The sequence below is a fragment of the Engystomops pustulosus genome, chromosome 9 (assembly GCF_040894005.1).
Source record: "Engystomops pustulosus chromosome 9, aEngPut4.maternal, whole genome shotgun sequence".
Classification (NCBI taxonomy): domain Eukaryota; kingdom Metazoa; phylum Chordata; class Amphibia; order Anura; family Leptodactylidae; genus Engystomops; species Engystomops pustulosus.
This window is the reverse complement of record NC_092419.1, coordinates 91,089,338-91,112,746: the sequence shown is the minus strand read 5'-3', so window position 1 is coordinate 91,112,746 and position 23,409 is coordinate 91,089,338. Positions and strand designations below refer to the sequence as shown.

At 42.5% G+C, this 23,409-nt stretch overlaps 1 protein-coding gene across 4 annotated transcripts in view; it reads left to right on the top strand.

Annotated features, from left to right (window-relative positions):
- The window catches only part of DENND1A (DENN domain containing 1A), a 458,345-nt gene that overhangs the window by 202,975 nt on the left and 231,961 nt on the right, over positions 1-23,409 (top strand). For all 4 annotated transcript variants that reach the window (XM_072125842.1, XM_072125843.1, XM_072125844.1 and 1 more), the window contains exon 9: positions 20,569-20,679. In XM_072125842.1, the coding sequence (XP_071981943.1) occupies positions 20,569-20,679 (111 nt within the window). The remainder of the gene's footprint in view (positions 1-20,568; positions 20,680-23,409) is intronic.

Below are 23,409 nucleotides of genomic sequence, written 5' to 3'. Positions count from 1 at the left end.
CAGATGTAGAATACCAGAAATAGTTATTTTTTTAGATATAAAATATTTGAGTTTTTGTCTCTTAGCGAAAGGTTTCTTTTTCGAATACCTCCTGTTTGGCCTAAATAGCCTGGGAGCTCTGCGGTCTACGTTACAGTTGCCCTATGGTTGGACGAGGAATATAATTACGCAAATGTATTAGTCTATAGATTTAGTATGAATCCGGCATTTTTCGGGCACCAATTTGAATCCAAATCCATTCCCTACAGAAGCATCTTCTAAAATGGCATCTGGCTCCTACTGTCATAAAGTCCTGAGCCCAGGGGACGGGAGGAGGGGAAGAGAAATTCATTCTTTAAAAATTTTATGAAATAATAAAAGAGCTTTTCAAGTTTGTTTTGGAGGACTAGAGGGGGTTATATACCGATGACCAGGACATTTCAATGTTGTAAATCCAACATTAGGTGAAGGTAAATAAAACGTAGCTTTTAATATCAGTGTATTTAATATAGATGGTGGAATAAGTGATGAGAAATTAAAACGTTTCCTCAAGGTTATACTGCATAGATAAGATACAGGCAAATTAGTCAATTGTCCTGTTATAGATCAAAAAATGCACGTAGGGACTTTTCAAATGTACTGGAGGTCCAATATTATAAGGTGCTGACCTCAGTGAAGAGGAATGGCAGGCATAGGACGACTGCTCCTGGAAGGATGTATGCTGCACCCTGAGATGGTAGGTGGTCTGAGTAGTCTAGCTGCATGAAATGTGCAGGGTAGGGCCTAATATGTATGGCATAGAGAGGGATTAAATGTGGGTGTATGCCTTGGGACTAGGATACTGTCCCTATTTCACAAAGTTCTATAATGCCTCCTATGCCTCAACTCGGAGCCGAAGCCCTAGGAAACGGCCGCCCCGACAGGAACCTGTCCCTGCAATAAAGATGTTACGATACTAACTTAGTCACAAAGTCCCATAAATTGTTTACTTGCATAGGCTGTCCCTACATGGCATGTTTCACCCATGTGTATCCCTATCAGGGGACACCACAAAACATCAAGTTGTTGGTGTTGTGTTTGGAAAGGTCAAGGTCCCAGTGTGCACTGACCTAGTTCTGGGGCAGCCAGTGGGCTCATTGGCATACACCCACATTTAATCCCTCTCTATGCCATACATATTAGACCCTACCCTTCACATTTCATGCAGCTTAGACTACTCAGACCACCTACCATCTCAGGGTGTGACATACATCCTTCCTGGAGCAGTCGTCCTATGCCTGCCATTCCTCTTCACTGAGGTCAGCACCTTACAATATTGGACCTCCAGTACGCTTGAAAAGTCCCTACGTGCATTTTTTGTTTCTAAAACAGGACAATTGACTAATTTACCTGTATCTTCTCTGTGGCAGCATAACCTTGAGGCTACATTCACACGATGTATACTCGCCATACCGTAGTATGGCGCTGCTGAGAGGAGCAGGGGATGAGCGCAGCTCACCCCCGCCCCTCTCCATAGGAATACACAGGGCACGTCCTATCTTTCTACGTGCTACGGAGCGGTACGGTGCCACTCCCGAATAGTCCCGTGATACGTCGGCTGTATATATGTCCCCCATACGTTCGTGTGAATGTAGCCTGAGGATACATTTTATTTTCTCATCACTTATTCCACCGTCTATCTTAAATACACTGATATTAAAAGCTAAGTTTTATATCCCTTCACCTAAAGTTGGATTTACAGAATTTTCTAGCAGTATAGGTAACAAAAGAGGGGTCTATAACCGTCCCACCTCTCTATACTTAAAACCAGGACATTTTAAGCAACATTGTTTCACAAGGAATAGGTTAGGACTAGGGATGAGTGGACTTGAATGGCAAAGTTTGGGTTCGTACCGAACTTTGCCAGTTAGAAGCCTGGATCTGACTCAACCACATGATCCGTAACGTGCACACATGCACCGATCGCGGACGTTAACTGTTTAAATGCTGCCGGCAATGATCTCCCCAAAGTGGCGGCAAACAATGTGGCAGCATCAATTTAAATGTCACTGGTGACTTTGTAGGTGGTATTTAAACAGTTAACACCTGTGATTGGTACCAAAACCAATCGCTGGTGTTTCTGGGGTTGTGGTCCTGAACCTAGTCTGAACAGGAATTCTAAAGGACATCTACCAGGATGAAAAATTGTAAACCAAGCGCACTGACATAGTGGTGTGTGCCCCCTATGGCCGGATCCACTCTTATTTTAGCTTCTTGTGCTCTGGTTTTTACAAACAAAATACTTTAACAATTATGCAAATAAGCCTGATGGGCTCTAGACTCAATAAACAGATATGGAGCCCATAGCCCTTCATGCTCATTTTTGTAAGTCTTTTTTTGGAAAAAGAAGTACATAAGAAGCTAAAAAAAAGAGTAGATCCTGTCAGAGGGGGCACACACCAGCATGTAAAATGGAGAACCTCTGTGGCACCTAGAAATTTGATATCAAAGGGAAGATATTCCCCTTTATTGTGACACCAGAACTGTGTTTCTAGATGTCACAGTTCAGAACATAAAGATGTTTGAAGTGTGCCCCCCTACCATAACCTCTATACACGTGCTATCTCCAACCCATAAGCCACATGGTAGATCACCTTATGTAATACGGCCATATAGTACTTGCATAAAAACACACACCACATGAAGTGAAAGAAAATATAGCATTTATCATGAATATCACGCTCTATCCATATGATTGATTGATAGATAGATAGATAGATATGGGGGAGACAGATATGAGAGGTGGATATAAAAGGTAGAATAATTGGAGGGGGATAGAGGAGATGGGGCTCCCCAGGACTCCTCACAGGATGGGTGCTCGGTGGTGGGGAAAATCATCCGACTGATGGTGTTAGCAGGGACCTGATCCAAAGGTCTTCATAGGAAGGTCAGAGTCCTCCAGGCATCCTCTGCATGGACCAGAAAGGAACCTGTTGGGTCGATGGCAGAATTCGGACGGATGTAAATTGTCCCAAATCCTTCCAGCTCTGCCGGGATTAGTAGCTGTATTGGAGTCCTGCAGAGGGGGCAGGTGTTATTTACCCGCATCCAGGTGCATATACACCCCTTGTGGAATGAGTGGGAACAGTACAAGAAAGAAATGTCGTCCTCTGGAGAATATTGCTCCAAACAGATTCGGCAGGACTCTGGCTGCTCTGTGTACCGGGTCACGCAGGAGATCTCGGACGGTATCTCAGCAGATGGAGGAGGCTGGAGGGCACGGCTTCTCGGCTCCTGTCTTACTGGAGAGCGGCTCCGGTGGTGGTCAGGACTTCTCTGGGCGGCCAATCTGCTCCTGGTCCTCTGGGCAATGGGGTCATGCACATCAGGGTCTGGGGATGCTCGGCGTCGCTGCCTGCGCTGTTCCAGGACACCTCTAGTGGCGGGACGATAACGTCGCCTAGGCATGATGATGGTAATAAGCCACAAATATGGCTGTAGTGACACTACAATAATGCGTCAAGATCAGAAGAGTAACAAAAAGTATTCCAACAGAATCCTGCTCAAGAGACACTTTCCAAATCGCTTCTCTATAGCAAGTGGCGGAAACATAGAACATGGAACGTTAGACCCTCACACGCTGTGACATCATAATGGGGTCTTGGATACCATCTCCTGCTGCCATGTACATGGTGACATCATCAGGCTGTATGTGATATTATGCCCAGTACTTACCTTACCAGTACACAGGGGCCATTACTTGGTCTTGTATGTCCTGTAATGTGTTACATAATGTGGATACTGCTCTGTCCATTACTGCAGATACCCAGGTGGCGGCCATATTTATTACCACATCATCAATATCATCTAAAAGGGGCTGTACATGATATGTAAAAGGCAACATCAACATCCTACACATAAAATATATATTGTATATACTGGCTGTACCACTGATCACCACCAGGTGCTGTATATACTGGCTGTACCACTGATCACCAGGTGCTGTATATACTGGCTGTACCACTGATCACCAGGTGCTGTATATACTGGCTGTACCGCTGATCACCAGGTGCTGTATATACTGGCTGTACCACTGATCACCAGGTGCTGTATATACTGGCTGTACCACTGATCACCAGGTGCTGTATATACTGGCTGTACCACTGATCACCACCAGGTGCTGTATATACTGGCTGTACCACTGATCACCAGGTGCTGTATATACTGGCTGCACCGCTGATCACAAGGTGCTGAATATACTGGCTGTACCACTGATCACCGGGTGCTGTATATACTGGCTGTACCGCTGATCACCAGGTGCTGTATATACTGGCTGTATCACTGATCACCAGGTGCTGTATATACTGGCTGTACCACTGATCACAAGGTGCTGAATATACTGGCTGTACCACTGATCACCGGGTGCTGTATATACTGGCTGTACCACTGATCACCAGGTGCTGTATATACTGGCTGTACCACTAATCACCAGGTGCCGTATATACTGGCTGTACCGCTGATCACCAGGTGCCGTATATACTGGCTGCACCACTGATCACCAGGTGCCGTATATACTGGCTGTACCACTGATCACCACCAGGTGCTGTATATACTGGCTGTACCACTGATCACCAGGTGCTGTATATACTGGCTGCACCGCTGATCACAAGGTGCTGAATATACTGGCTGTACCACTGATCACCGGGTGCTGTATATACTGGCTGTACCACTGATCACCAGGTGCTGTATATACTGGCTGTACCACTGATCACCAGGTGCTGTATATACTGGCTGCACCGCTGATCACCAGGTGCTGTATATACTGGCTGTACCGCTGATCACCACCAGGTGCTGTATATACTGGCTGTACCACTGATCACCAGGTGCTGTATATACTGGCTGTATCGCTGATCACCAGGTGCCGTATATACTGGCTGTACCACTAATCACCAGGTGCCGTATATACTGGCTGCACCACTGATCACCGGGTGCTGTATATACTGGCTGTACCACTGATCACCAGGTGCTGTATATACTGGCTGTACCACTGATCACCAGGTGCTGTATATACTGGCTGTACCACTGATCACCAGGTGCTGTATATACTGGCTGTATCACTGATCACCAGGTGCTGTATATACTGGCTGTACCACTGATCACAAGGTGCTGAATATACTGGCTGTACCACTGATCACCGGGTGCTGTATATACTGGCTGTACCACTGATCACCAGGTGCTGTATATACTGGCTGTACCACTAATCACCAGGTGCCGTATATACTGGCTGTACCGCTGATCACCAGGTGCCGTATATACTGGCTGTACCACTGATCACCACCAGGTGCTGTATATACTGGCTGTACCACTGATCACCAGGTGCTGTATATACTGGCTGCACCGCTGATCACAAGGTGCTGTATATACTGGCTGTACCACTGATCACCGGGTGCTGTATATACTGGCTGTACCACTGATCACCAGGTGCTGTATATACTGGCTGTACCACTGATCACCAGGTGCTGTATATACTGGCTGCACCGCTGATCACCAGGTGCTGTATATACTGGCTGTACCGCTGATCACCACCAGGTGCTGTATATACTGGCTGTACCACTGATCACCAGGTGCTGTATATACTGGCTGTATCGCTGATCACCAGGTGCCGTATATACTGGCTGTACCACTAATCACCAGGTGCCGTATATACTGGCTGCACCACTGATCACCGGGTGCTGTATATACTGGCTGTACCACTGATCACCAGGTGCTGTATATACTGGCTGTACCACTGATCACCAGGTGCTGTATATACTGGCTGTACCACTGATCACCAGGTGCTGTATATACTGGCTGTACCGCTGATCACCAGATGCTGTATATACTGGCTGTACCGCTGATCACCAGGTGCTGTATATACTGGCTGTACCGCTGATCACCAGGTGCTGTATATACTGGCTGTACTGCTGATCACCAGGTGCTGTATATACAGGCTGTACCGCTGATCACCAGGTGCCGTATATACTGGCTGTACCGCTGATCACCAGGTGCTGTATACACTGGCTGTACCGCTGATCACCAGGTGCTGTATATACTGGCTGTAGCGCTGATCACCAGGTGCTGTATATACTGGCTGCACCACTGATCACCAGGTGCTGTATATACTGGCTGTACCGCTGATCACCAGGTGCTGTATATACTGGCTGTACCGCTGATCACCAGGTGCTGTATATACTGGCTATATCACTGATCACCAGGTGCTGTATATACTGGCTGTACCGCTGATCACCAGGTGCTGTATATACTGGCTGTACCGCTGATCACCAGGTGCTGTATATACTGGCTGTACCGCTGATCACCAGGTGCTGTATATACTGGCTGTACCGCTGATCACCAGGTGCTGTATATACTGGCTGTACTGCTGATCACCAGGTGCTGTATATACTGGCTGTACCGCTGATCACCAGGTGCTGTATATACTGGCTGTATCGCTGATCAGCAGGTGCTGTATATACTGGCTGTACCACTGATCACCAGGTGCTGTATAATACTGGCTGTACCGCTGATCACCAGGTGCTGTATATACTGGCTGTACCGCTGATCACCAGGTGCTGTATATACTGGCTGTACCGCTGATCACCAGGTGCTGTATATACTGGCTGTACCGCTGATCACCAGGTGCTGTATATACTGGCTGTACCGCTGATCACCAGGTGCTGTATATACTGGCTGTACTGCTGATCACCAGGTGCTGTATATACTGGCTGTACCGCTGATCACCAGGTGCTGTATATACTGGCTGTATCGCTGATCAGCAGGTGCTGTATATACAGGCTGTACCATTGATTACCAGGTACCCATACAATAAAACCAAATTATTAATAAACCTGCAAGATGCACACCGTTAATTTTTATTTGTTTATTCTTTTTAAACTCAAAATTTATGATTTTGGCCAACATATAATGCAGTAAAAAGTGACTACAAAAACCGTATCAATACAAAAATGATACTGTTGTAAAGCACAACATGTCCTGCAAAAAACAAACTGTCATCCAGTTGTATAGACCAAAAATTAAAATGGCTATGCTACTTGGAAAATAGGTTATCGATTATTTTCCCCACATTAGCTTTTATTGTAAAATATAAATATATATATATATATATATATATATATATATATATATATATATATATATAAAACTTTATACGTTTTCAGCAACAGGGCATACCCATCCCGAAATAGTACAAATGAAAAATTAGTGGCGTGCATCACCCCTGCCCTGATACCTTCCCTTAAATATAGCGTTCCTGCAATTGATTTCGGTGAGTGACGTTATTCTTTTCGATATTGGACTGTCTACTTGTGTGAAGTTTGGAAGTGCACCCCTCAGTGGAACTTGTTTGCTGGTTTGCATGTGCAGCTGTTGCTGTCGGCAGGGCCGGCGCTATGGGTAGGCAAAGTGGGCAAATGCCCAGGGCCCCATGAAAGGGGAGAATCTATTTTCTCAAATGAATCTTGAATTTTGTTTCTAGGTGCCAGGGATCCAGAGATTTTCAGGTTTAAAGTGAGAATATCAGGTGCTATTCTTATATATCACTCACTAAAATCACTCACGACGGCAGTTTAACAGTTACTATCTCCGTTTTCCTGACACACAAAGAAATACAAATTTGGATTTATATAAAAGAGGTGACTCTCTTCTTTCATAGAAAAGAAGAAGTGAGGTTCTATGTGTCACAGAGCCAGAGATACAGCCCCCTGAAGTGTGACCCCCCTCCAGATTCTTAGCCATCAGGCTACAGGGAGAATTTGCTGCACACAGGAGCTGCTGCACCTCACAGATAATGGAAATATTCACTTTATATGTTACTACATTCTGATAAGTAATAAAATCAACTAATATTCATGTTTTTATCCCTTCACTATGCAAAACTATCTAAGAACACACTTGATCTCTTATTGCCTTTTATTTCGTGAAAGTTTTTTTTTTTTTTGCGAATATTGACTGATACGATGAACATTCCATCCTCTTCGCCTAATGTCGCTTTTATATATTAACACCGCGACCCAGAACATGCCCATAAAGTTATATGTAACACCAAAAACACCCACATGTTCTGGAATAAAGTTTTTATTTCCCACCATCCGCCATTATTTACACCGATTTTGTGATGTTCTCACTCATATTCTTGTGAAGCGCAGAGGGTTCTGTTATTGTGCGGATAATACAATTTGTGACTTTTGATGTTTATGGATATATAGTTATTTATTTGGGTTACCCCAATACCCCTTGGTTGAATTCCCGTGTGAAGATGCTTATCATCTATCCCCTGTCTATATATCTATCTGTCTAGTTATCCATCTCCTATAAACTGACCAATTATATATCTCACTTTTTCTCTATCTATTAATCAATCTTCTATTTCTTTTCTACTGTATTTATCTCTCGTATCCATCTCCTGTATATAATCTATTTTATATTCTGCATCTAGAAATCATCCTTCATATTTATCTTCTATCATAATAATCATAAAGAATAGTTTTTTATTTATATAGCGCACACAGATTACGCAGCGCTGCACAGACCTTGCCAGATTCCTGTCCCCAATGGGGCCCACCATCTATTCAACCTACCAGTAATGTTTTGGAGTGTGGGAGGAAACCGGAGGACCCGGAGGAAACCCATGCAAACACGAAGATAACATACAAACTCTATGCAGATGTTGACCAGCGCTGCAAGGCTGTAGTGCTAAAAATTTTACCAGGGAGGCTCTTGCTGACTGTGACTGGTCATAAAATAGTTTTATTTTGGGGCCCCACTTTTAGTTTTGCCCAGGGCCCCACTTTGTCTAGAATCGGCCCTAGCTGTCGGACTTGGACATTGCTTTCTGCCTGTGACCAGGTGGTGCCGGCCGTTCTGCCTCTACGGTTCCCAATGAAAAATGCATTTCATCCCCGCAAATATTAAATCCTCGCATCGCACGATTAACCGAAAAACAAATATTTTACAGCTCAAAAAAGTGTGAAATGAACCAACTAAAAACTACTAAATTCTAAAGGGCAAAACTGGCTGATGCATAGCCCTCCTTCTGTCCACATGTGGGTCATCTCTGTATTCCGGATAAAATTGATTAACAATATTTGATGGGTTTTACTCTTTTTATCTTTTGTGAATGTGTAACCGACAAATTCGGACCATTCCAAATTTCACCTCCTTTTTGTTTTAATTAGTATGAGGATCTCAAGAGGTTAAAAATGGTCTTAAAAGCTGCTCCTGATTTTTAAATGGGTTGATAAATAGAGGTTTTAAAATATTATACATTTCATATTTCATTACAAACCATAAAGATCCCTAAAATAGTAAATTTTGAAATCTCCTTGGAAGTCTGGAAAACCGATGTTCGATTTGTAAGCCGCTTGACCTCAAAATAAATTATCCAGACATTTAAAAAAAATTATCAAAATGCAAAGCAGACATATGGGAAATGTTATTCAGCAAGTCATTTAGATGGTAAAACTATCTGCCTGAAAATACATTGATATCTAATATGGCACATTTAAAAAAAATTCATTATGTTTAATTTTTTTTGGACAATATGTGACGAAAACACGATCTCAAAATTGCTTTAACAAGAAAAAGTGTTCAAAAGTTATAACCAAATAAAGTGAAACACATGTCAGAATACAAAAAATGGGCCTAAGCCTTAAAGGGAAACTGGGAAAATATGTCATTCTGCCTTTTCTAAGCATGAGCGTTTAAATGTAATTGTGTGTTATAACTTACCTTGCACCCAGACATAATATTCTGTGTGGTCCCAGAGGTTAGGCTTTAATTTGGGTGCATTTCAAAAGACAACAAGTGATTTGTCCGTGCTGCTCACTCCTCAGCTCTCAGTCCCCACCTGAGCAATACCAATTGCCCTTCCAGGACCTGCCTAGGACCTAATGTCCTAGTAGTGTGATTGCTCATGCTCAGTTAGAGATCAAATGACCCTCTGTCTTTGGATAACTTTGACAGGAATGTCTGACTTTTTATGATAAAAAGAGAGGCAGCTTTACCTATCAATAAAGCAGTGTATAATTTTTCATAGATGTATATTGGTAAATTATCCTAATACTAATATCCTGTTCCCCACACTAAGGCCCCACTAACACGATTGTCTGGTGGCTGGTGATACGGCCAGACAATATACAGCCGTATCACAGTTCCCATAGAGGTCTATGGCACCTGGATTTCGGTCCATTGAGCACACAGTGTCTCATTACACCATAACCGACCGCTCGCTTCCTGGGTATGGCATGAAGCTTTATCCATATATTGCAATAAAAACATGAGTTTTCAACCCCTTTGTAGGAAATCTGCCACTATAATACACTAAAACTAAGCTACACATACTCACCAGTCCCCCTTTATGTCTTGATCCCGGTACTGGTCTTCTTAGGGCTTGACGCACCAGGACTGCATGAAAAAAAGACTTATAAAAAGCTGTCTGGAGTTGTCTGGCGCTCCAGGCTGCACATTTTTCATGCCTCTTGCATGAAGTCACCTCCTTCGTCACCACCCTCTCCAACATGGAAGAGGGAGGTATCTATCATGAAGGAGGCGTTAGCAACCCAGAGCGCCGGACATCGCATCCCCATGCTCCGGGCTGCTTTTTTTAAGTCTTTTTTTCAGGTGATCCCAGTGTTTCAAGGTTGAAGATGATCACCGCCGGTATCAAGATGAAGAGGCAAGTATGTCTATCTCGGTTTAAGTGTATTATAGTGGTTGATTTCCTTAAACCATTCTGGAGACCATGACCTGGACATCTTTGTGTAACAATCCAGACTTCCTTAGGTTCTAGATCTCTATGGTGCTAAATAGGTTGTGGATTAGAGTGTCCCCCACCAGGTAGGTGACTTCAGTGATTGATACGATTGCTCTCTACTGTCAATATCAATAAGACAATCCGTAATAGTGACCACTTCTGTTTTCATGCTTCCTGGTATACATGGGTTTGGTTTTACATTTGGTCCTGGGTTTTTCTTCGGATATTGACCTGTTTTGGTAGAATTTGTTGAGCTTTCCTTGGTATGAAGTGTATCATTACTGACACAGGCTTTCTGTATGAGGGTGTACTTACATTGCTGTGTCTCGTGCTATCAGCACTCTATCATTTACAAAGTCTTAATGTGTTTGTATAATTCTAGACAATGCATAGATTGTGTAATTCCCGGTAATGCATTATGTGTACAGCACTGGCGCATTTTAACACCGTTCTTTCTTAACTTCGCGCTAGCAAATTCCCCCGTGGAGTTTTCCCCCCTGTCATTTCTATCCAAGTAATTTTACCAAATATCGTTAAATATATTGTGCATATTTCTATCTGTATACATAAGAGCGGAGCGGAGTTTCAATTTGTTTTTGTCCTTCTCACATACACATTAGCATTCATGTAGGCGTCTTAATGTAGATAAATACAGGCGATACCCTGTCATAAATATTAATGGCTTTGCAGCAGTTGACCTGCGGTGTGCAGCATAAAATCAAAGCGTTTAAATAATTACTACATTTTAAGGAGGTTTAAGTGTTTTCAGCAGTGCTGTAAGTGTGTGTTATTTCTCACGAGTAATGGTTCTCCATGTAAGAATCAAACTGCTACAAGATGTACTAACATTGTAATTATGAGGCTTTGTGTCAGGGTTTTGTTTGCCATGATCATTGGAACAATTCGCTGGCTTGGCTGTAAAGATTTCCCATCGTATCGGCTGACTCCGGGTCAGAGGACGTGATGGTTTTTTATAAAGTGCAGCAAGTGTCTTCTCCATGGATAAGGGAGAATGGTGTAGATGAAATATAACTCTACTGTGTCCCTTCATATCAGAGTATTTGCTCGAATATCTGCTAAATAATAGAAATGAAATGGTTGTGTACGAAAATGGTTTTTTGCGCTTGGTAAGTTTGACCAAAGGAGGATGGAAATTCTGATTCTTGCCACCCCCAACCCAAACCCCAATCCGAACTCGATAAACGCTTTTTTTGTTTAACAAAAAAAAAAAAGTTTGCTCTTAGGGTGTTTGTACACATGGCTAGAGATGAGCAGGCCCAAACTTTAAGGCCAATCACAGCCATGGCTTGTAGGCAGCATCGTCAAAATGTCTAGGTCACGCGGACGCACCCAGACCCAGATTTACACTTTTAAATTTTTATCAATCCTGCTCTTCTCTACACATGACTTCTATCCTTTTTTTGGAAATTCTTGATTTAGCAGTATGCAAGTAGTGCAGTGATGCATACAGCATGCAATAGAGGCAAGAAGACAGGTCCCAAAAAGCAACAAAGAGGGAAACTGGAGCGGGTGGTAGACATGGGAGCCTCAGTAGATGTACCATGAGATTTAAGGGCAACCAACAACATACCCTAGCAACAGACAAAACACACCGACAAGGGATAAGGAAGGGTTATGGTATGGGCAAGAAGGGCGCGCAATATAGAGTGAGAGAGTAGGATGAAGGAGAAACTAAAATAAATCTGGATCCTGTAATAATTAGTATGGTACACCACTGGTAACTGGATAGAGGATGTAAGTAAGAGACCCTGTACCCAGGTGGCATGAAATTTGTCTTGATGATGTTGAAAGACATTAGATGAGGTCCTCCAGTAAAAGCAGAGGCCTGCAGGTATACATGACCTAGCGGCCATTACCAGAAAGTGAAAGAGGGAACACTTTTACACTGAGGCCGGGATCTCAGTGCCACAACTAGAAAGGGGCTGCATCCATGGTTAAGGAGAAATCTGTCATTTTGATATATCCTGAACCCCACCCCAGAAAGAGGACCGCTCAGCTCTGGACCAGATCTCTCCTCTGTACCAGGGTCCATGGATAAAAACATGGTACATAATAGAATAGGGACCCAGTACCAGCGTGAATAGATAATTTAGATCAGTGAATTGCTGTAGTTTACCTGTAAACCTTAGCAAGTATCAGTGAAGCATGACTTTGTTATGGTCAGAATATTGCCAAAATATAGCCTGTGGTTTTTATTGCTTACTTAAAGGAACTGTTTGGTTTATAAAATAAAATTGATCACTAATCCTTAGATAAGCTCTTTGATGTGATCCCCGATGTACAGCTCTGTTCTGTTCAAGTGTATGGATCTGATTGGCAATAGCAAACACATCCACACTACTACCTATGGCAGTGTGATTGGCAGGAAAGAAAGAGCACTACTGTTGTTTTATTTCACCAGTTTCGGACAACCCCCATAAATGAAACCCATAAAGGTAATTTTATTACTTTACCTTTTTGGTAATGTATGACAATTTAAGAAGGATCTTTTGTATATTCTTAGTGTATACATTGACAAATAGTGGAAGTCTGAGGCATTGTTGTTGCCTCCGTCTGACCACTATTCCTCCCCTTATGCCATAAAATGCAGGATAGAAAGATGCAGCCAGCTACGTCTTATTCGGGACGTATGCACCCAGCGGAGGCAATAGTTTGCTATGGAGAGTGGATGCAGCGTTATGCATCTCTCCTCACAGCCCAGCCGTCGTATACGTTATTTGGCAGGAGGGCGGACGCGGTGATGTCACTGTCCATATTAGGACAGCGCCATCACTGGGGGAACGCCCCGTTCATCGGCAGCAGCCAGCAATGTATACTCCTCCACCTGCAATTGGGGTGGGGGGGGGGGGGTTCCCCAGGCGACTTACCCCATTGTATGGGTAACACAGTAGGGGAATACGTCTGTGCCATACATTTTATGGACATCTCAGAATCCCCCTGATGAGTCCTTAAAACTTATGATAACAAAACATGATGTGATCCCAGCCATAGTGGTCATTCAACCAAGAAATCCAGGTTAAAAATACCGTATGTACAACATTCTTAAGCTTCTAGCAGAACCAACTGGGTTGTGTTATAGAAGAAATTATAAATGGTATTAGTAATACAGGCAATGCCCGCTTATGTACAACATAGGTTCTTAACATTTGTTTTCAAGTTGAATTTGTATGTCGGAACAGGTATATTTTAGAACATTTTGTGCTGTCATGGGATGAAGGATTATCAATAAAACTCCATTACAGACACCTTACAGCTGATCCCCGCAGTCTGGGACTATAGTAAAGCATCCAGAGAGCTTCACCAGAGAGGTCCGTCTGTAACTAGGGGTCGTCTGTAAGTTGGGCACCGCCTGTGTTACACCTGTGTAATAGTCATTAGATACATACAGTAAGTCCGTACGGTGGAAAACGGGGAATTTTGGAAGCTACATTGGTCATGGATGTCCCCTTGCCTTGTTGGAGGATACAATTCTTCGTGGTATAATTGCTTCTTAAGATGAGGTTTTGAAGCAATAACAATAGTGAAAATGGATCTGTATTTTTATGCAGCTATAAAGCTGACTAATCCATAAATATTATCTGTAAATCCCCGGTTATATAACCGCACGTGTGTTGATTGGCCGGGTTTAGGATGTGGATTTGCAGACCTGTTGCATTAGGTGAAAAGCTGTATGGAAGTGCCGGATTCTCCCTGAAACAGGCATATAGTATACATGGCACATCGTCTTATGCCAAAGCGGTGCAAAGGCTGTCAGATCCCGAGGATACAGGGGTCTCCAGGCAATATAAACAGCCAAGTCCACACACCATATAAACCCTCTGCATAAATGATCGGAGAAATCCTATTGTGTCTGTTTTTTCCAGCTCTGGCTTTTACAAGGAGAACTGTTGGGTTATTACTTTTATTGCTGGAAAATGGAAACGTTTACTGGTACAAATATGCAATAATATTGTATAATCCAAAATACAAAGGCCCGTCTGTTATGACGACACAGAGCGCCCTAATACTAGGATTAACCCTGGATGGTTAGGAAGCTTTCCCAGTGACAATATAATTTATCATATATATTATATTGTCATTTAGGCTGGTTCTGGAGTGTCACAGAGTTAAAGGGACTTTACCATAAAAAAAATCCATCACAATACACCAGGGACACTTAATTATAGATCCCTGCACCGCGACTGTGGTAATCTTCTTATATTTGTTATCTATGGTCTCCTTCCTTCTAAAATCAACTTTTACAATTATGCTAATCAGCCAGAGGGCCTTTGGTGGGTGTTTCCAGAGCCCCACAGTGCTGTAACTTTACAGACTGATACAATGAGCACTTTTTTCTGCTGGTAGATCACACAGACAGAGGAGGGAGCTGGAGAGACATGTTCTATTTATTGTAACAGCCTGTGAATCTGCTGCACTGGGGGGCTCAGGTAATGTGCTTATGAATCCTCCCTTTCTGTAGCTGCACATTCATGCCCCTTTTCCTGTACAGCTCAATTTGTAATGACCTCAATTTTGTAGCCATCTTGTTTATAATGCCCAATTTTCTGTTTTGTCCCCGTCCTTTCTCCTCCTTTCTTTTGTGCTGCGGAAATTAAAAACAAAGATCAGGTACTACTAACCTTCCCCTGCCCACAGTAGTCCTCTTCACCGCTGTGGCCATGTCTAGCGCTGAAGCTGGCCGGCGCAGTGTAATGACATCATCACACCTTCCTGCTTCACAGCCACAACAGAGAAGAAGAAGGCTGCTGTGGGGAAACATGGAAAGATTAATTTCTGATTCAATTCATTTTCTTTCCCTGCGGTCAACGCCCAAGACCAGGTGTTTCACTGCCTTCCTTGCTCTGCCACCCAGCGATAGGGGGCTGATGCTTTATCCTATGCATGTAACTTTGACCAGAATAACCCTTCCAAATTTTAGCACATGATATGACATCTCTGTAGTTAATGGTATTTTTAATTCTATGTCCAGAGCTTTTCCTGACTGTTGAAGTAGAACTACTGAACTCCTCAGGCTACATTCACACTGCCGCATGGGGGATGTATATACAGCCGATGTTTATACGGTCAATATGTGTCCCCCATAGACGGCAATGGGTGCACAGCGCCCTACGGGAGCGGTACGGTGCTGCACACGCGCGGCACCGTACCGGTCCAAACCCCGGGAAAAGATAGGACATGTCCTATTTTTACCCGTATTACGGCGCCATATATCCCTATGGAGAGGGCGGGGGTGAGCAGCGCTCACCTCCTCTCCCCGTGCTACTGCCGTGTGCCCACCGTGCTACAGTACGGCGGGCAACGGCACTATGCACGTAGCCTAAGACGACAACAACAGAGTATAATAAACACAATACTAGTTGAACCCCATCCCCACCAAACTATGTATATGTATTAACCTCCTTGTCTCCTCACGCTCAGCAGTATTGAAGCCTGCAAGCATTGGACCATCTGCTGAGCTCCTCCAGCTATATAACATTACACCTACAGATTGTCACTATGTAAGATCCCCTTAGCCATTTTTGCTCTTTAACATGCTTTTTGCAAATAGGACACCATGTACTATCTGCTCAGCTCCTCCTGCTCTATAATCTACTGCCTGCAGATAGGACACTTTGTACAATATGCTCAGCTCCTCCTGCTCTATAATCTACTGCCTGCAGATAGGACACTACAGTATGTACAATCGTCTGAGTTGTACATCTCTGTGGGTAGCAATTTTTGTACAAACTGGATCATTTTCCCTGATTTATAACTTGTTTCCTGCAGATAGGACGCTATATACATCCTGCTCAGCTTCTCCTGCTCTATAACATGCTGCCTGCAGATAGGTCACTATGTATAACATGACATTTCTCTGTGACAGATATTGCTTTGTAGTCGCAGTAGATATAGTATTCTGTATTTGAGTAAGGATTCATTAATTCGGTACTCATGAAGACATATTTGGGCACACACCTATCCATTTTTTGCATTTTAACGCTGATCATAAATATGTTTCAAAAAGGTCAATTACGTTCTTTTTATACTTTCATAAAACGTCATCGCACCTGGAAGTTTTCTTAAGGTCTATGAAGTGAGAGAGGATAGAATTTGGTCTTTATCTGGAACAAGCGCTCTGCGTTCTACGTCCAAGTGAAACACCTCTTTAAGATCAGGCTCTTGCTCTTTTATAGTCTGCAGTAAATGTGGTGTTTATAGAAGACTTTACGCAGCTCTGCCAGAAGCAGGTATATGGGTCCCCTTCCCCGGAGACTTTATGGCTAATGTAACCCTTTTTGCTCCAGAATATCAGGCTGCTGTGGCTATATTCACTTCAGATAACATTAGGCTAGATCTCACGCACACAATGGGGTGTCTTCTGCTCTTATTATCTGATTGGGTGGACACCATACATTTTCATGACCATGAATCATGGAGATGTACTGGGCAAATAAACACCAATTCCTCTTGTTCCCTGTTGGGTGCTTTGTTTGCTCTAGGAGGGGCTCAGTTTTTATATGAAGTATAATATCAATGTATAAAGTTTCATTTTGGATTTTTGCTTTTTTTTTTTTTTTTTCCTATTTTGCAGTATATGGATTTCCAAAAACATAACAGTACATAATAATTCAATGTAGCACATTGACAATAGACATGTAGGCCGCAAAAGATTGGGATTGGTACAGCGGAAAGGTGGGTCAAACACATTAGTGGATTATAACGCAGGTGGTTTGGGCTGTAGCCCAGCAACCATGGTCATAAAATGTTATACTGAGAAGGACCTACACCCATGAAATGCTCTCAATACACATGAGCCATTTCAGGACTTTTGAAAGTTCTCCGTAGGTCTCGAACCAGGCAGAAGGGACGCATCCTCTATTCCCCAAGAAGGTTGATTCTAGTATCATATGTAGGTGATTCCAGACTTGTAGGGGCTATAATACTCATACAGCCCAGGCCCATGGAAATCTGTATCCGCCCCTGGTGAGACAGGAAGATGTGGTTGGGCCGCAGACGCCAGATACACAGTCTTGGTAAATATCTTTATCGTGGATCACTGCTGTAGGCCACCTAGAGATACCATGTTATACTATGGAATTTATTTAAAAGGGGAAAACAAGTCATTCATTTCTTGCCTGTTTATACATGTTTAAGACAATCATGTTTGTGCTTGAAATCCAGTCATGGACCACAGTGCTGGGGATGGGACTGTTATCATGATGCTCCTCAAAAGTCCCTGATACAGTGGTTGGTCCTTCAAACAGGCCACTGAACAGTCTGTGATCCACTGACCTGCCAGGGCCCATATGATAGATACCTTCCACTTCGTGAAAACCGCCTTCCCCTGCCTCTCTTTATGTCATGAGACACTGTTCTACCCTGTCCAGCAGGGTCCAGCCTAGAAGATAGGATGAAGATCCAGTTTCCCATTTCTTGCTCCGCCAGACCTAATGTTCCAACCTGTGGCAAGAAAAATGTAGACTTCAAGTACTTTTGTTTATTATTATACCCCCTTTCATAGAATTATTTTATTATTACAGGGGGTTGAGGGTCCTTATCTTCTGGCCAATGAGGGTCTTGTCCTGTAGCTCTGGAAGACATGTCCTGTACAGCCCATTAAATGTATCAGGATCCAGGTTTCCCCCCAGATTACAGTTTATTGCTTAGGGGCAGTTTTGGTCATTGAATCTATTTATGATAAGTGAAAATTTAGAAATTGTTCCAAAACCCGTATCCCTTGTGTGCACAGGTTTAAATAATTACTCCCTCTTCTCCATAGGAAATGTATTCTTCACCAGTGAGAAATTTGCAACTTTACGAAAATTCCATTTTTAATAGTCGCAATAAACTCTTCAGCCCTCTAAACCTGACCACAAAAACTAGAACACTTTTTTTCTCTTTTTGCATTAAAAACATAATCCCTTGCCAAGTAGTTCATTTTTCTATTATATGATCCTTTTCCATTTAACGTGGATTGTGTTAGAGCTATCAAAACCATAACTGAATTCATGTAACTGATGTCATTACCCTGTACACTTATAATATGACCAGAAAGTTTGCTTTTGCCGGGTATATATTAATACCATCTGTTGACTTACGGGAATATATTGTCTTCAGTTCAATGAAATGGATACGTGGAATCTAAGCTCATGGTAAACGTTGATGAGATTCGTTATTGTCAAACATGCAAAACCTGTATAATACAGCAGAGAATGCTATACTATCTATTAGACTCCATTCACACTTTCTACTTCTACATTTTAGAAGAGACACAGGCTGCTGCACTATTTTCTCCACCATGTCGAAATGACAGGTGGAATGAAACCTGCCATAACAAGTGTGAACTGGGCCTAAGGCCACTTAGCCACAAGCAGGATCGGTCTGGACGGATTTCCCAGGACGGAATCTCTAGAGATGAGCGGACCCTAACTTCAGGTTCAGCAGTGCCACCTTACTCGGATATGTTGCTTGATGGGCTCTAGAGCAGCCAGTCAAGCAGCTTTTCACCCCTAGCACCTAGGCATGGCTGTGACTGGCCAGGTGGACTGGCATTTGGTGGACAGCCATGCCTAGTTGGTCGGGGCATAAATCTGCTTTATCGGCTGCTCTACAGAACATCAAGCATCATGTCTGGTTAGACAATGCTGTCCAATGGAGGACTCAGAACCTAAGCGTCATGTGCGCTCATCTCTTCTCGTATCACCAGACCGAACTGACCTGCTGATTTCAGTCCAGTGATACAAGATTAGGTTCTGGAAATTCCACCGGTGCATGAAGTGTTTTTAGCAGACGGAACTCGTTCGATGGCAAGTGGTGTAAGAGAGAAGTATTTTATAGGTTGATAGCTGAACAAATCTTCTTCTGAACAAGTATTCTGCATATGGAGCCCTACACACATTAGTCCTTATTGCGTATAGTTGGCTACATGTTGTCATGGTGTAATTCTTGAAGAAGAGACAAGAGGGGACAGAAAGAGAGCGCTAATAGTGTGACATCTTTGGAGATGAGATTAGGTGAAATGGTGAAGATTATGCTCAGTGGGTGATTAAAGTTAAGACACAATCATATTAAAAATCTATGCATATCAGCTATAGAATGCGACGGAAATCTGGTGTTTACATCAGGATGAATTACTGGGTGATTTACAGGTTAAAATAAATGATACAATAGGTACATAAAATTCATATTAAGAGAAAATTAATAAGTAAAATTGTTGAAAATGAGGAAGTGCCTGCTTCCGTTAGGCAGCCAGGCAGCATCAGGAATGGGTCAGCAGGGAATCTATAAAATGTTAATTATTTTTATCTGAATAATTTTTATCTGTGGCTGAACACACTGAAGTGTCTTAAAAAATTGGCCATCTTCAAGGATCTCTTGTTAAAAGTTAGGGATTTTCTTAAAAAGGAAGGATCCTTCGTTCTACTATCTGGAATTTGGAACATGGCTGAATTTGTTGCAGATGATGACTGTGTGTTATTAGTATCTAAAACAATTGTTTATTGTAGAGTTTCAGCCAACAAATGCTTTTTAGTTTTGCTATTACACTATAAAAAATATGTAATAAAACATATGTTGACACCCAAACATCACATCCATGTGCGTTTTAATGAAATGTTTGCTAGAGTTTATGGTTTTTGCAGTGTTTGAGCAAGATGGAGATTGGGGAGAATATTGTGACAATCGGGATTTTGTAGACTGAGTAGGCGCAGAGTAAAAAAAAGTTTTATAAGGCTCTTTATATAAACTAGTCTTTTTATCTGTGCACATTCTCATCCATGTCTTTTGTCTTCCATTATTTACAGAGGAACCTGACGGAATATTTTGTGGCCGTAGATGTGAATAATATGCTGCACCTCTACGCCAGTATGTTGTACGAACGAAGGATCCTAATCTGCTGCAGCAAACTTAGCACGGTGAGTGACTGCCCATCCAATCATGGCTGGCCTAAAATTAACAAAGCTTTTTACTAAATCGTTTAGGATTTGCTGATCAATAAAGCATGCAAAAGTGAAAGATTCGGCTAAATAGTACATGAAGTGGGTATATGTGTGTGGGATGATAGATAAAATTGGAAAGGGCAATTTTAGTGGAGCCAAAATAGACCAGCTGCTCACTGTGGCCTTTTGAATGCGGACTTCAGCGATATTTTGACTTTGGTTTAAAAAGTTAACATTATGAGACCAGCCCTTTGAAGGAAATCTTCTATCAAAATCCAGCATGATAGACCAGGGACACTTTCTCATAGATCCAAGCACTGTTACTGTGGTAATCATCCTATGACTGTGGCTGAATGGGTAGCTTCTCTGCCTTGCTGCACTGGGGTCCTGGGTTCAAATCCCACCCTGGTCAACATCTGCAAAGAGTTTGTATGTTCTCTCTGTGTTTGCATGGGTTTCCTCTGGTTTCCTCCCACACTCCAAAACATACTGGTAGGTTGATTAGATTGTGAGCCCCATGGGGACAGGGACCAATTTGTCATGCTTTGTGCAGCGCTGCGTAATCTGTGTGCGCTATATAAATAAAGAATTATTATTATGTTTGTTAACAATGCCCTCCCTCCTTCTGAAATCAACTTTTAAAATTATGTTAATGAGTCAGAAGTGCTCTGAGGGTGTTACCAGAGTCCATCAGTTCTGCAGATTCGTAGGCACTTACACAATGCAGGAGCAGTTCCCACCTCCCACCATGTCCTGAAACTTCCTCTACTGCAGGGAGATTAACTCCGCCGGAGGGGGGAAGTGTTGAGGGAGCAGAGGGGGAGGATTAGACCGGATCACAGCTTATGAAGCTAAAGTAAGTTGCTCCCCCCAGAGCCCTTCTGACTCATTAGCATAAAGTTAGTTTTTGAAGGAAGGAGGCCATAGATATGCCAAGAGTATATAAGAGTATTTTCTTTAAAATGTGTTATTGTGTGATCCTTGCACATACCTTTCCCAGGTGATAGTGGCCAATGACAACTGGTACGCATTTACAAAATTACTTGCCCTAGTTGGGCAGTTCTCGAATATTGGGGGAGAGCTTTTCACACAGCACATGCTAATGAAAGGTACAATATAACATATTTTTTTTCTGTAAAACCTATTTTTTTATACAAAGATACTTTGGCAGTGTATGTACTATGCTCTTTGGGGACCTGGGGAGTGCTAAAAATGGGTCTCCTGGTGATAGGTTCCCTTTAATGTCATACAATTTAGAAATAAGATAAGAAAAAGTGAGTTGGAGAGAACAACCTGTTGAACTTTAGGTGAAAGTTGTAAGATGGCGTCTTTCCGAGCGTTGCTTCTGTAGAGCCTCATTGAGTATTTAGTATTTCATTAGAAAACATATGTTTTAGTTAATCAGCCTTAGTTCTACAGTCCAAAAAGAAAACCAGTCAATACACATTAACAGCTCAAAGAAGAAGAAATCACTCTTCTCCCGGAGATGGAAACGCACGATCTTATCGACTGGTAAATCTTGAAATGCAGAGCTGTGAACTTTGAACAGAATAAAGCTGGGGTTTTTTTTTTTTGGTATTGATGTGCTGCCATTTTAAAGGAAATAGCACTTTTGGGTTTTCAGCATCTTTTATCTGTCAGAGGCTTGATGGAACCTAAGTGGCATTAAGCTCCCATCTTATCAAACAAACCTGTCGGGAAGTGCTGTTGTTCCAGTGCATATCAGGTTTCATCAGCACAGTGTGAATGGTCTTTAATTTCCTCCCTTTATCTTAACAGTGTAGCATCTGCACATTCGCTGCGGACCACGTGCCTAGTGGTGTGACCGAAAGCCACCGCCGGTTGAACTGCGAGTCTAACATGTACATTTTACAGATTTCTATAGAATTTACATGAGATATTAAAGAATTGAGCTTTTCATTTTAGTTTCTACATTCTATAGTTTTGCAGCCGTTATAGTCTTTTACTTGTTCCTATATAGTCAGTGGCACAGTAAGGCTCCGTTCACACCTGCATTTGCCAGGTTCCATTCCACTTATTGTTATTGATAGTGGAAAAAATAGTGCAGCAACTATAACAAAAGCTAACGGCATATGAGAAGAGGGAGAAACGGGAAGTGCTATCATGTGTAGACCATTTAAACAAGGTGCATTATTAGATGTACTCGCATCCGTTTCAGTTGTGCAGTCCGATACAGCACGTGGGTGTCGCATATACAAGAGTAAGAGTCCGCTGCTGGTAAGGGTTGTACTCCAAACTTCTTTTCCATGTTAGCCGGTCTGTGAAATGCTCGATATTCCGGAAGAACTCCCGGGTGTTTGGTTTCTCCATTGTTCCAGGGCAGGACACAAATTTATTTGTTTTCGGTTTCTATAGTTAAAAACCATAAAAGATTGTAAAACAAATCCTAATCAATGTTAAAAGTGAGCAGTAGGCGTTTCAAGTCTGAACTGAGTGTTAATGAAAACTAAAAAATTAAAAGCGATCAGAAGGTCAACAAATAGACTTTGATGCATATAACTGTTACCTTTTCAGAATTCTGGAAGAACTCCCGGATGATTGGTTTCTCCATTATTCCAGCGTAGGACACAAATCAATTTATATTCCATTTTTATTGTTAACCCCTTAACGCTGAAGCCACTTTTCACCTTCCTGACACGGCCCATTTTTTAAAATCTGACATGTGTCTTTTTAAGTGGTTATAAC